Genomic DNA, 15,247 nt, shown 5'->3' with positions numbered 1-15,247 from the left:
ACACACAAGCTCATCTTCAAGCACATACAGTAATCCCTCATTTATCCGGACGTTCAGTATCTGGACCTGTTCATTATCTGGATACAGGATCTTGGCTCTATTAAACCATCAGCCGAATTTTACTTGCTATTATCCGGACATAAAAGTCCTTGAGAACTTCGGACGGCCAGCTGATATGTGCAAACATTCGGTATTGTGGCCACAGGGCACTAACCGTGCATGGGAAATAGGCAGTAACCCACAACCTGAGCTAAAATGTCCATCCGCCCCTGTACTGAATAGTCAAAGTCGCACGCTAGTCTGATCACTCCCTACGAACCTCCAGCACCCGAGTAATACTGACTGTAACCCACAAGTGGCGTCAAAACGTCTGTCCGCATCCCCACCAAATGTCCAAAGTCGCGCGGCTACTGGGATTAGCCTTTCCCAAGTACCACTGTGCGTCTAAAAGAGACCGCAAGCCACAGGTCAGGTGAAAGCAGCTGTCCACCTCTACACCAGACGTCCAAAGTTGCCCGGTCACCGGGAGTTGTGTTTCCCAACAGCCAACGCTCATGTTAGACAGACCACAAACCAGAAGTCAGGTGAAAGTGCCCATCCAACTCATGACAGAAGGATGAAATTCCTGCCTACAGCCTCACTTCTCCCCCCCCTCCTCCCGTCCCTCCTCCATGCCCTCCCATGCTCCCCGTCTTGCACTCCCCTCTTTCATGATAAAGCACTGACCTGTGACTTTTTAAAGTTTTTGGCGATTTATTAGAATACTATTGGTTGTATCAAAATTTTGCACTAGGATGGTCGGAAGTTATACAATGGTAAGTTTTGCTCTTGAACACCATTTATTCTCACTGCAGTTTTGTTATTTTACTCATCAGTTTTCTGTTTTTTTATTAGCTTACCTTATAGTATAAAGACCAGTGTTGTAGGTCTCAAGACCATTTTGATGTGGTCTTGGTCTTGATCTTGGTCTCGAAGCTTCTGGTCTCGGAGTTTTGGCTCGAGACCAGGTCGAGACCAGCATTACAAAGTGCAACGCTGCGTGGGGAAGGTCGGAATTTATGACCACACACGGAGAAAAATCATGGCTGATTCGATTCACGGCACGCCATACAATGTTGTACTGTCTATAGACACTGCCTGGCTAACGCTACGGTGATGATGCATGAGCTGAGCCCAGCAAGTGCCAATAGAGTGTGTGCAAGTCGAGAGAGCATGCATGACGTGGCCATTCTCTCAGTGATAATCTCCATTTGCATGCACGAATGTCTGCAGCTCTGTTCACCTCCGTGTACTTCATATACGAGTATGGTGTATGCAATCCCCCACACTTCGTACACGTACACCACAGGTTTAGCAAGTTCGCTTGGAAAACGTAACCACAAAAATGTCTATTTTCCTATGTTTGTTTCTTCATGCGAATGAAGCAATGAAAGCAGAAATATTTTCCCTAAATGTTCAGTTGTTCACATATATTGGAAGTCAGGTATAATTATTCCCTTGTACAAAGGAAAAGGGGAAAAAGGAAAAAGAAGTGTGTGGTAATCATAGCGGCATCTGTCTTCTTAGTATAATAGGAAAAGTGTATGGTAGGATACTTATTGACAGAGTTAGAGAAAGAACAGAGGAATAAGTTGAAGAACAGGGAGGCTTTAGGAAGGGAAGAAGTTGTGTAGATCAGATATTCATTCTTAGATCTTTAGTGGAAAAGTTTCTAGAGAAGGGAAAGAAGTTGTACGCAGCTTTCATGGATTTGGAGAAAGCATATGACAGGGTGGATAGACAAGGATTGTGGAATGTATTAAGAATATATGGAGTAGATGGGAAGTTGTTGAATGCTGTGAAGAGTATGTATGATGGTGCTAAGGCTGCAGTGCATGTGGATGGTGAACTGAGTGAATTTTTCTCTTTGAAGGTTGGGTTGAAACAGGGATGTGTCACGTCTCCATGGTTGTTCAATCTGTACATGGATGGCGTAATAAAAGAGGTACAAGGTAGGGTAGTGGATGTTGGAGTGGCCCTGGTGAGAGAGGGTAGTGTTTGGAAACTCCCTGTACTGTTGTTTGCAGATGATACTGTGTTGTTGAGTGAAGATTACAGTACAGTATTAGCTGTAAATACCAGAGCAATCTTGGCCATGGCTGCGCTGCTCTGTGGATCAAATAGTGGTCTCTTCTCTTCCTTCTTCTCCTCCTTGTCATCCTCCCCTACTTCCTCCAGCAGCGCATCCACATGCCCTGTCTTCTCAGGTTGTGTGTCTGTTCTCGGAGGAGGGGCTGGGCTCTCTGGGATTGGAGGGAGAGGGGGTGGGCTGGCTGCATGGCAGGAATCATCCCCTATTTTGTAGAATGATGTGCTGGAATGGAGAGTCGGAGAACATGAGAGTATAACATGAGGATGGTTAGATGAAGTAAACTAAGAACAAAATTGAAATACAAGATGGGAGAGTATGTGACGGAGCATGATGTGTTGTGGGATGAGGCTGCTACCAAGATGGAATAAATTTCTAATAGAGAGTTTTTCAACCCTGTCAGGTAAGGTTTTCCCTTAGCTAAACCAAATTATCTGGCACAGGCCTGAACAAAATGTTTAGATGATCATTTGCCCTCATTGTCAATCCGATCTCTGCTCCTCACACAATAGTGGAGCGAGGCTGGATCCACAAAACACAATACAGGGGGTACCGTAACTCAACAAAGGCAAGTCCAGTGAAAGGTTGTCAGACATTCACTCATCATTCAAGCCCCAGATGAACTTCACATATCCTATCGGAGAGTCAATCTGATCACTGTTAAGTCATAAAAAGAGGTGCAAAATCCTTGTCATATGTTCCTCTGTTCACAGTTCGTTTAACCAACCTAATCCCTGTCAGTTCCCTTGCCTCATCACCTTCCATATCTTGTTCACTCACACATACATTTCCCATGTCCATCTACCTTTTTCTTGGCCTACTACACCTCTTCCCATTCAAATGCACTCAAATATCTTCACCTCCCTTTATATATATACAGTATATATATATTCTCTCCATATGGCCCTACCATCTAAATACATTCTCTTCAACCCTGCTGTCAACAGACATCTTTCACAAATCACACTATTTGTTCTTCTATCCACTCTTATGACCTACACACATTCTTATTTAAAAAAAAAAAAAAAAAAAAAAAAAAAAAAAAAAAAAAAATTACTTGACTTTCCATATTCATTCCACACGTCTCAGGCACTGACAAGGAACCTACATATGGTGACACTGTGCATCCTGGGTGAAGCAACTGTGGCATTCACCCAGGAGCCAAACCTCCTCATTATTTCTCTGCACATTGCCATGGAAGGGGCCTTGGCCCGAGCCTGGTGAGGTGTTGTCTACCTCAAAGGAGTGCTGGCTCTCTGCACAGTGTATGTCCTATATTGTTATTACAGGGCAGCCACACAAATCCAGTTGCTGACCTGTGGTTGACAGGTCTGACTGGGTAGACAGACCAGGGTTAAGCAACAACAATATAACACAAGCACACATTAATGTGGGCACTAAAATACTCTAATGGAAGTCCATATTCAGACTTCTGTTTAGTATAAAGGTCTTTTCTGTGCCACTTTTATTTTTCACTTCCATTACACATATACCCTGCCCCCCTTTTTTCCCTACTGCACCTAGGTAAACTCCACCACCCATTCCTCTCTTCATTCACCAGCACACCTCAATGACAGTCACCTTCAGTTTCAGCAACCATCACAGTATTCTTACCTACACATACTTTCAAAGCTTCAGATGGTAACAAGTGGGTGACTTCTGCACCAACACATATTGCTCGAATTATAACAAGCATGTAGGATCTGCAACACAGGCCTGATACTGAGAGGGTTAACAAGGCTTACTACATTTGGTGAGCCCTGACTAAAGTTTAATCGCTTCATTCTTGGATAAGAAGGAGTATCCCCACAAATTTTCATTATGGTTCACCAATTACTAGGTATACAATCAAGTGGACAACTAACAGGGTAAACAGGGGTGAAAATATAGCCTCCATTAACTTCTGGTGTGTAAGGCTTGTAATAATTTCAAATTAAACAAATCTAATAAGCTAAAGCCATGTAAAAGGGTTTTCCCACAATTTTGATTTGCTAGTCTGAAAAACCTACTGGCACAATAATACATAAGGGGAAGTTATGGAATTGTTTTGGTGAAATCAGCAGATTTACTTTACATGCAGGCATCACAACGAAGGGTGCACTCTGCTACAGTGATCACAGGCAAGTATCGTACATACAAACCCTTTTGCTGTGGCAAAAATACAGGCACAGATGGAGCTAGAACTCTGGTTGCTGTAGTTTTGGATATGAGAAGAAAGAATGATGGAGGTCTGATCCTGTTAAAGTATTTTGTATCAATGCTAACAAGAAAGAAGTGAGGATTCAGAGTATACAAAACCTGTCTTCCAAAGAAAGGTAAGCAAAATACTTATCAGTACTATAGCCACAAAAGGTACATAAAAATTAGCCAATGCTTCATCTTAATGAATCCCCAACTGAGGCTGGCCATGGTACATCTGACATGTTGCATAGATTGCAAACTAAACCAACAAATTACTTCCTAAGTTTTTCTTGAAGTGTTGGGCGAAAAAGATATCAAAGATGTGAAAGGGAATTTGTAACAAATGTAAGATTTTCATTTTGGATTTTTATTTTGTGAACGTGTTGCTGAATGCTTCCTGCCTAAGGGTGATGACTGTGTGACTAGTTACCAAGCTTATGGTAAAATTTCATTCTTATGGTAGTACCTCCCATGGTCAAGAGCAATCCTCAATCACCTACCTATGAAGTTAAAAGAAAGCCAAAATATAAATTCGGTTATTTTGAGATACCTGGACACGCTGTACTTATGTAGTGTCAATGACAGATTGAGGAACAGAGTTCCAAAGTACTGGTTAACTCTTACATAACAAGAGTTGGATTTTTTTTTTAACATACCTGAGATGAGAAACATCCGACGGTCCAACACTAACGACGCTGGAGGCTCTAGATTCTTGCTTACTAGTTGATGGAGAGTCACTGAATAGGCAAAGAATCCACTGTTGTTATGATTTGTATTTCACACATACAGTTTTTACTTAATCATGAGTAAGTGATTGATATTTTTATATGAATACTGTCTACACTCTACAAAATTTTTACCAGAAACTGACAACTGATAAAAGTAATTCAATTTAATTCAGGAGAAGAGAGAGAACCTACAAATATTCTCTCTGTCAATCACAGACAAACAAGAGATATTATTCAACATTCACTAATTTTCAGATGCCTAGATACCACTGATGAGAGGTGCAATCTTAAAAGTTTTCATTACTTATCCTATTCACACTATGCACTCCACACACATTCCTCAATAATCCCATCTCCATGACTCTTAGTACTTTCTGTTTTCATACCACATCAAAATTTCAAACTGGTAAGTTAATAAAGGTACTAAAACTCCATCACACACTCCTACTGAAGCTGCCATACTCAGACCCATTTCATAACAAGGCCTTCAGAGCACCACTCAGTTTCCTCTCATGGTAGATACTCACCATCACTAATTCAAGTCTCTCCTCATTCACTAGCACATTACAATGAATGGTTGTGCAGGTTTCAGCTGTATGCATTCTGTGTATACAGTGCATTCTGTTTGAAACTACAACACTATCCCAATATAACACCCTCCCCCCCAACTTACATGTGAATTGCAGCATTGCACACATTACACATTACATTATTTGCAAGTAATAAAACACTGAAGAAGGGTGTAATAAAGACACTGAGTTAACAGTTGTGCAGGTACCATGCCAGCTATGTGCATTCTGTGCATTCATTCTTTAATGACAAAATGTACAGTATTTACAGTATGTGTTATCAGACATGAACCAGAATGAATGAACATAACCAAGAGGATAATGACTGCTTGCAACTGGGTATGAATAAATCACTGACTGAATTACCCAGTCCAAGTTTCACTGAAATAATTATGCTTGGTGACAACAGCTGAAATAAATGTAGATACCATATATTGCATGACAACTAGAATAGAACAAGGCAGAGGTACGACCTCACACATCAGTGATCAGACAGTGACAAAAATGACAGCTGGGAGGTGCCTGTAGGCTCCAGCTGACTGATTCATTCCAACTTTAATCGTTTCATTTCATTTATAAAGGCTCCAACATGCTTGCATGCATCGGCCATGGTCGCCTAATGGCAGCTCTCCATGCTGCTTGATCTCTGGCAGCTTCCCTATTCAATCCCTTCTCCCTGAGGTCACATTTGATGACCCTGTCCCAGGTCTTTTTTGGGTCTGCCTCCTGCAACTCTCATAAGTAGGGTTAACTCTACACACACACGCACACACACCTCTATCTGTGTGTGTGTGTGTGTGTGTAACCCACCCACCCACCCACCCACCCACACACATACACACACACACTAAAGGAATGCAGAGAACAAATGGGGGATAAGATTCATCGTCTAACTGTTCATTCTCTGGAAGAAAGTGCCTTGGGAATGGAACAGGGCCAATGTGGTACCAAATTACAAAGGAGGGAATAAGGAAGAACCCCTGAATTACAGACCACTGTCCCTGACCAGCATGACTGCAAAATTGTGTGAGAGAATCTTGAAAGACAGATGGATTAAATATCTGGAGGGGATGGACATTTTGGCAGAAAGTCAATTTGGATTCAGAACTGGGAGGTAATGTGTATCTAATCTGCTGTGCTTTTACTCAAGGGCAGTTGATGTGCTACAGGAGAGAGATAGCTAGGTGGATTGTGTATATTTAGATCTGGAGAAAGCCTTTGACAAGGTACCCCTTAAGCGACTGATGTGGAAATTGGAGCACATAGAAGGACTGAAGGGGAACCTCTTGGAATGGACAAGAAACTTCCTGAGAGATAGACAGATGATGACGGTAATAAAGGACAAGATGTCAGGTTGGAGAGAAGTAACAAGTGGAGTCCAGCAGGGCTAGGTGCTGGCACCTGTAATGTTCCTGATTTATATAAATGATATGGTAGATGGAATGAACAGTTATGCAAACCTGTTTGCAGACAATGCAAAGATCATTTGGAGAGTAGAAGTTGAAGAGGATTGTAAAATGCTGCAGGAAGATCTGGACAGGGTTTACAACTGCCGGTGGATACAGGAAATGAAATTCAATGCAAAAAAATGCTAAATACTGGAAATGGGTAAAAGTACCAAGAGGCCAACATGGAATTATTTGATCGGAAAGGAACAAAAACGAGAGAAGAGAAGGACCTGGAAGTGTTAGTCCAGGATAACTTGTCACCTGAAAAATACATCAATAAGACTGTCAGAGAGATGTTTAAGCTCTTGACGAACGTAAGAGTGGCATTTCATTAGAAATGATGAAAAAATTGTTAGTGGCTATGATCTGCCCCAGTCTGGAATATGCAGCAGTAGTGTGGTCTTCACATAAAAAGAAAGATATACACAAGATTGAGCGAATACAAAGAACAAGAACCAAGACAGTCCCTAGCCTGACAGATCTATCATACAAAGAAAGACTACAAAGGCTGGGTCTGCCTTCCCTAGAAGAGAGAAGAGAGAGGGGTGACATGATTGCAGTGTTCATGACCATGATGAGAGTAGACAAAACTGACAGTAAAGATCTATTTGAATGGGATGGGGCAGCAAGAAAGCATGGAAAGAAACTGAAAACGGCAAGTTACTTGAAAGATATCACGAAATACAGTTTTCCACATACATGCAATGACCTTCGGAATGACCTGGACAAAGAGGTCATCCAGTCACACACACAGTATATATTTATATTTTAAATTGAAAGAACATAAGTCCTTTTTAAGTTTAGGGTTAACTATACATATTTATCATTCATTCATTTGTCATCTAATCCTGTGTTGCCCCATGAAGACCATAGGAGCCAAGGGCTAGGCAAGTTGGTCCTGACATTTAAGATGAGGTGACCATAGGACCCAGGGGCTAAGCAAGTTGGTCCTGACATTTAAGATGAGGGTGACCAGCCTCACTCGTCCCAGAGTGGCATTACGTGAGCAATAAACCCTAACCACACCTTGAATATAAACTTGCACCGGCTCAATCCGACTGTACTACCTTAATTACCCACTAAACCACTAGGCACCATTGTTTGGTTATATGGTTACCACCCACCGTAGTAAACGGTTCCCTGGTGTACGGGAAACCATTTGGCTTGTCACTCAGTGTAGTCACCCATAAACAGGAGGAAGAGGAACTATATACATATATATACAGTATATATATATATATATATACTGTATAGTATATACTGTGTGTGTGTGTGTGTATCATTTCATTTCCATTCAGTTTAGTTTTCGAAGGCTCAAACAAGCTTGCATGCTTCGGCCTTGGTCACCTAATGGCGGCTCTCCATGCTGCTTGATCTCTTGCAGCCTTCCCATTCAGTCCCTTAACCCTGAGGTCACACTTAATGACCTCGTTCCAGGTCACATGTCTGCCCCTCGCAACCCCATCCCTAATATTAACGCTTCTCACTTTCTGCACCCAATTATCATCCGCCATCCTCTCCACATGCCCAAACCACCTCAAGCTACCTCTCCTCATCACATCTCTTGGAAGCAGATTTTACAAGAGATGCAATATGATCTTTCCAAGATAAGTCCCGAGTGAATGAAACCCCAAGCATGTTCAAGGATGATGCAGGATTGAGCTGGATATTATTAAATATTAGAGGGTACTCCTGCGGAAGACTGTGTTGAGTTGATAGGTGTAAAAACTGAGTATGCATTAAAAACAACCAGATTATTTTTACCCCAGTCAGAGATATAAGCCACGTCAGACATTAGGTTTGCCATAGCCTCATCCCTTGTCTGTTGAAGCAACTGCTGAGATGGACGTTGTGGGAACCGAATGGAAAGGTGAAGGGTGGAATCATCAGCGTATGAGTGGATAGGGTTAGATGTACAGCTTAGAAGGTCATTCATGAATAGAAGGAAGAGAGTCGGTAACAGGACAGAGCCCTGAGGAAAACCACTGTTGATAGATCTAGGGGAAGAATGATGGCTGTCTACAACTGCGGCTATAGAATGACCAGAAAGGAAGCTACAAATGAAGGCACAGACAGAAGGATAGAACCCATAAGAGGGCAGTTTAAAAAATAAAGATTTATGCCAGACTCGATCAAAAGTCTTTGAGATGTTAAGTGCGATGGCAAAGTTTTTGCCAAAGTCCTGAAAGGAGGATGACCAGGAGTCTGAAAGGTAAGTGAGAAGATTGCCAGTGGAGTGTCCCTGATGGAACCCATACTGACGAACAGAAAGAAGGTTGTGATAGGAAAGATGCTTTAAAATTTTTCTGTTAAGAACTGACTCAAATTTTGAGACACAGGATGTTAAAGCAATTGGACAATAGTTAGAGGGTTGGGAATGGTCACCCTTGTTTGGGACTGGCTGAATGACAGCAAACTTCCAGCAAGACGGAAAGATGAGAGCAAACTTTCAGCAAGACGGAAAGATGAGAGCAAACTTTCAGCAAGACGGAAAGTTACAAGTTGACAGACAAAGGCAAAAGAGTACACCCAGGCAGGGTGTAAGCACAGAAGCACAGTTTTTTAGAACAACAGGAGGGACTCCATCAGGCCCATATGCCTTGTTAGTATTAAGGCCAGTGATAGCAGAAAATACATCAGCTGAAGAAATTTTAATGTTAGCCATGAGGAAGTCAGAGGGGGGAAGTGATGGAGGAACATCACCGGAATCGTCTAAGGTGGAATTGGAGGAGAAAGTCTGAGTGGAGAGATCTGCTTTATCAGTAGAAGAAATAGCTACAGAGCCATCAGAATAGACAAGAGGAGGGAAGGATGATGAGGAAAAGTTGTTAGAAAGGTTTATGGAAAGGTGCCAGAAGGAGCTGGAAGAATTCGAGTTGGAGAGTTGAGAGCATTTAGTAAGGAGGAAATTATTTTTGGCAGAGTGAAGAACAGATTTAGAAAATTTCGGGCAGAATCATAAAAAAGATGTGATGCAGGGGTGGGTTGGCTCCGTTACCTTTTATAGACCCTCTCCTTGTTGTGGACAGCATTAGAAGAATCGTGATTATACCAAAGCTTTTTTTCATTAGTCAAAGGATATGAGAATGGAATGTATGCTTCCATGCCTGAGTGAATAACCTCTATAATGCGCAAGGCACACTCAAATGGGTCCCGACCATGGAAGAAATAATCGTTCCAGGGAAAATCAAAGAAGTACTGCCTGAGGGCTTCCCAATCAGCAGCTCCAGAATGCCACAACCAATGTTTCTTTGGAGGGTCTACAGGCTGTACTGGAGCGATAGGACAGGTTAAGGTAATAAGGGTGTGATCAGAGAAGCCCAACGGAAAGATTAACAGTGTAAGCAGAAGGATTAGCTGTAAGGAACTGGTCGAGTATGTTGGAACTCTCTCCAAGACGGTCAGGGATGCAGGTAGGGTGCTGTACAAGCTGCACTAGGTCATTAACCCGCCCCATCCCGGCCACTTTTCGACCACTGGTACCCCCCAATCCCGGGCAATTTTCGACCTTTTTTTTTTTTGCTAAAACTTTCGCTTTTGGTGAGAAACATCGAAAATTCATAGAGAAATCGCTCACCTGAGGTTTAAAATACTCATTACATGTAGGAGAGCCTCCTTACCTTACTGGGTTTTCTATCAGGCTGGCACCAAAGAAAACGAGTTCTATGGGAGGATAACTATTTCACACCACTCATAAACAGTATTTATTTATTTACTGTTACGAATTTATATGTAGTACAAGAGTATATTGGTTTTCAAGCAGTAATATAGGCATTATAAGCATTGTTTCACTCACTAATACCTGACCTTTTTTTGCCACATTACCTGATCATCATTTCTAAATGTTTCTTCCTCTAATGCTATGTAAAGTTTGTCCTCCACATTGTCATTGATTGGGGAATCACTCTGGCCCTGAATTTCGTACCGTGGCATGACATGGCTATACTGGCCAGGTCACTGATAACAGGTGAATTGCTGAGAAAAGGGCATGCAGGGGGGGGGAGGAGGTCATGCTGGGTAAGGCATTGTCTCTGCCTGGCATCTTGTTGAGGAAGGTGTCCCGTGTATACGTACCAAAAATGACTTGCGAAAATTGAAAATTGTGGAAATTATGAATCTTGCAATTGCAGGACGTTGAAGTACGTCCTCGGGATTAGCTGTGACAAAACGTGAGGACGTGGAAGTACGTCCTCGGGACGGCGCGGGTTAAGGATAGAAAAGATGTAGGCTTGTTCACCAGGTAAAGCAGTGAAAGGAGGGGAGAGCCAAAGGTGGTGGTGAACACTGAAATTTCCTAGAATGGAGATTTCACAGAAAGGAGAAACAGATAGGATGTGTTCCATCGTAGAATGGTCGATAGTCGTAAGACAGTCGAAGAATTTTTCATACTCAGCAGAATTAGGGGATAAGTAAACAGCACAGATATACTAAGTCAGAGAAAGACAAGAAAGCCAAAGCCAGAGAGTTGAGAATTCAGAAGAATCAAGCTCACGAACACGAGAGCAACACAAGTTGTTGCATACATATACACAACAGCCATCTTTGGCTCTGAAAAGGGTATAGAGAAAGTAGGAGGATACAGAGAAGAGTTTGCTATCAGTTGCCTCAGACAGCTGACTCTCAGTTAAGAAGAGAAAGTGAGGTTTAGAGGAGGAGAGGTGGTGCTCAACAGAGAGCAGGTTAGAAGAAAAGGCTGCGAATGTTGCAGAAATGAAAACGAAGCGAGTAAGAGAGTGGTTCTAGGCAACTCATTGAGTCATCACCAGGAGAGGGGTGGATAGTGGGAGCATTTATGGTCCCCCCCCTCCCCCAGGACTCTGAGGCTTGGTAAAATGACGCCACGTGGGAAGTAACTCCCTCTTGTGCTGTGTTGCTGATAAATGCATGTATAAGAGATGTAATGGTATTACAGGTAGGGTAAGATATAATGCTAATTTTGTGTGTCCACTGTGTCAGGAAGAGCATGCTGAGATTATCAGGTGTGAAATGGCTGATCCTACAGGAGAGTCTTGAGTGTATGGTGGAGTTTTGTTATTCGGGAGACATGCACTGGAGGTGGGGTTGCAGCTAGCTCTGTGGCTAAGGAAAGGAGTGGCTGAAGGAAGTTCAGGGAGCTGTTGCCTCTCCTAACACTGAAAGAGTTCTCCCTCAATGGTAAGAGATCTTTGGATGTGGTATGTTAACCTCTAAAGACCACAAATCTCCCACCCTGACTATCCCCCTAGCCACATTTCGGGTCCGAATTTTCAACTTTCACCAAGCTTTTGGTCGTACAGATCTCCAGAGCTTGAATTTACACATCTGAAAATGTTTATTTCACTGCACTAACAACCATCAAAGATAGCTTCCATTCACTCATCAATTCAAGCCCTTGAAATCCTGGCTCCATCACATAGGCCACAAAAAATTTCACAACATTCTGTAGCTTCACATGCACCTATCTTAAAAAGCCAATCCCAATGCTGTCATGTTAAAAAAGGGGTGCCAAATCCCTGGTCATGCACTCCTCCACACAAAATTTATCCAGCCAGCTCAATCTTTCATCAGACCCTTAGCCTCATCGATAGGAATACCTCACTTCCTCACACACTCATTCACCATATCTCTCCACCTTCTTCTTGGGCAAACTCGCCTCCTCCCTCCTTCAAATTCGCTCAGATATACCTTTTTCACCACTCTATGGTCATCCATTCTCTCCACATGACCATACCACCTCAGTACACTCTCTTCAATTCTGGTGTCCACATACTGCCTCACTGTGCATCTTTCATGAATCACATTATTCTGTATCCTATCCACTCTTTGTACTCCACATATACTTCTCAGCAGTACCATCTCCACTGCTCTCACTCTTGATTTTTCATTTTCATACCACACCATAGTCTCATCCGCATCTTAAAGCTGGCACTAACACTCTTTCATGTATGCTTTGTACAGCTGCAACACTCAAGCCTCTGTTTCTTATCAAGGCCTTCATAGCACCAGCTACTTTCCTTCCTTGTGTCATTCTACTTTCCACTGCTTTTGCATATTTTCCTCTCTATTCTATCACTGTAACCAGATATCTGAACTCTTCACCAATTCCAGTCTCTCTCCATGCACTGTAACATCACACTGGAAGTCATCATCTCTCTCAATAACCATCACTTTACTCTTTTCTATATTTACTCTCAAGGTATGACGCTCAAAAACATCTACAAAACTCTGCACTTGTCTACCAAACTCTTGTCCAGTATTTGCAAGTGGCACTGCATCATCAACATACAACAAATATGAGATATTCCAGCCATCACCATTTATTACCAATGCCATCTCTCTCTCCATTACTTGTGTTTTCTTCTTCTCTCATCACCCCATCCATATATATATTGAACAACCATGGGGACATCAAACAATCTTGTCACATGCCAACACTGATCGTGATTCGTGAACCATTTACTTAGATGCCCATTTACCTTTACACATGCCTCACTTCCATCATGAAAACTCTTGACGGCACCTAACAGCTTACCATCTACACCATACATGTGCAAAACCATCCACAATCCTTCTCTGTCTACTCTGATGTATGCTTTTTCCAGATCCATTATTGCCATAAACACTTTACAGTCCTTCTCGCAAGCCTTCTCCACTATCTGTCTCACTGCAAATATTTGATCCACACATCCTCTGCCACTCCTAAAGCCACCCTGTTCATCACTCTTTAGGACTTCTGATATTTCTCTTACTTTCTCTATGATATTATTCCATATACATTCCCTACAACACTCAGAAGACTTATGCCACAATAGTTCTTGCACTCAGTTTGCTTTATTGTTGTACAGGGGTACAATCACTGCCTTTTTCTACTCTACTGGCACAGTTTCACTCATCCATGCCTTCTTACATATCTCCACCAAGCGCTTCATTCCACTCTCTCCACTACACTTATCTCTGCATACACTTCATCAACCCCAGATGCCTTCCCATATTCTCTTTCAAATATTTGATCCACACATTCTCTGCCACTCCTAAAGCCACCCTGTTCATCACTCTTTAGGACTTCTGATATTTCTCTTACTTTCTCTATGATATTATTCCATATACATTCCCTACAACACTCAAAAGACTTATGCCACAATAGTTCTTGCACTCAGTTTGCTTTATTGTTGTACAGGGGTACAATCACTGCCTTTTTCTACTCTACTGGCACAGTTTCACTCATCCATGCCTTCTTACATATCTCCAACAAGCACTTCATTCCACTCTCTCCACTACATTTATCTCTGCATACACTTCATCAACCCCAGATGCCTTCCCATATTCCAGTCGCTTCACAGTGTTCTTCACCTGTGTGTGTGTCATGTTTCCTGGCACTGAATTCCTTCTGTGTACACCCCCAAAACCAATCATGTTAACAGTCGCTTTGCTCTCTCCATTCCCATTCAACAGGCTTTCAAAATACTCTTTCCACCCGGTCCTTATTTCATCCCCATGGGTTAATAATCTACCACTTACATCCTTCATACTTTCACATTTCTTTCCACTATCACTTCTACATTTCCACGTCTCTCTCTACAATGACTTCCTATGTTCAGAGTAATATGCATTACTTTTTCTTCCAAGATCATCATTTACCTCCTTCTTTTTCCTCTTCACGAGTCCCTTTCTGTGCTTCTTGCTCTCAATATATTCAGTTCTCATTTCGACTGAACCCATGTCCTGTACTGTATCCATCCTAGCCACTTCATCCTCTTATCTTCCACTGCTCTCTTAACCTCTTCATCCTTTCTTCTTTGTTGTTACCCTTGCCACACCGCACACTACTTTGGCATTCCTAACTATGCAATTTCTATATGCATTTCAGAAGCTGTTTAGATCAATTTCAATCCAATTCACTGATTCTAACTCCTCCATTACTTTGGCCCTGTATTCATCTGCCATTTCTTTGATCCTCAGCTTCTAGACTTTCAATGTCTCTCCCTGACTACTCCTCTCTCTCTTGGTCCACCCCACACCTCTCAGCTTGATCTTGCATACCACAATCATATAATCTGACAAACCTACACATTGTCCTCTCACCGCCCTCGTATCAACAATACTTCCCAGCATCGATTTCTCTACAAGCACGTAATCAATCAGGCTCCTTTCAACACGATCTCCAATCACTCTATACTGTGTATATTTATGTGCACTGTTGTGTTTGAAATCAGA

At 42.2% G+C, this 15,247-nt stretch overlaps 1 protein-coding gene across 1 annotated transcript in view; it reads right to left on the bottom strand.

Annotated features, from left to right (window-relative positions):
• LOC145413444 (uncharacterized) overlaps positions 1-15,247 on the bottom strand; it is an 86,462-nt gene that overhangs the window by 2,276 nt on the left and 68,939 nt on the right. Inside the window, exons 14-15 of the mRNA XM_080283133.1 lie at positions 4,966-5,046; positions 2,119-2,353 (exon numbers count right to left, since the gene is read on the bottom strand). Coding sequence (XP_080139259.1) covers positions 2,119-2,353; positions 4,966-5,046 — 316 coding nt within the window. The remainder of the gene's footprint in view (positions 1-2,118; positions 2,354-4,965; positions 5,047-15,247) is intronic.

This window comes from Coenobita brevimanus, chromosome 96 (genome assembly GCF_032717465.1).
Source record: "Coenobita brevimanus isolate Jiangsu-jjx chromosome 96, ASM3271746v2, whole genome shotgun sequence".
NCBI classification, from domain to species: Eukaryota; Metazoa; Arthropoda; class Malacostraca; order Decapoda; family Coenobitidae; genus Coenobita; species Coenobita brevimanus.
Note: the sequence above shows the minus strand (reverse complement) of the source record. Positions and strands in the feature narration are given on the sequence as shown.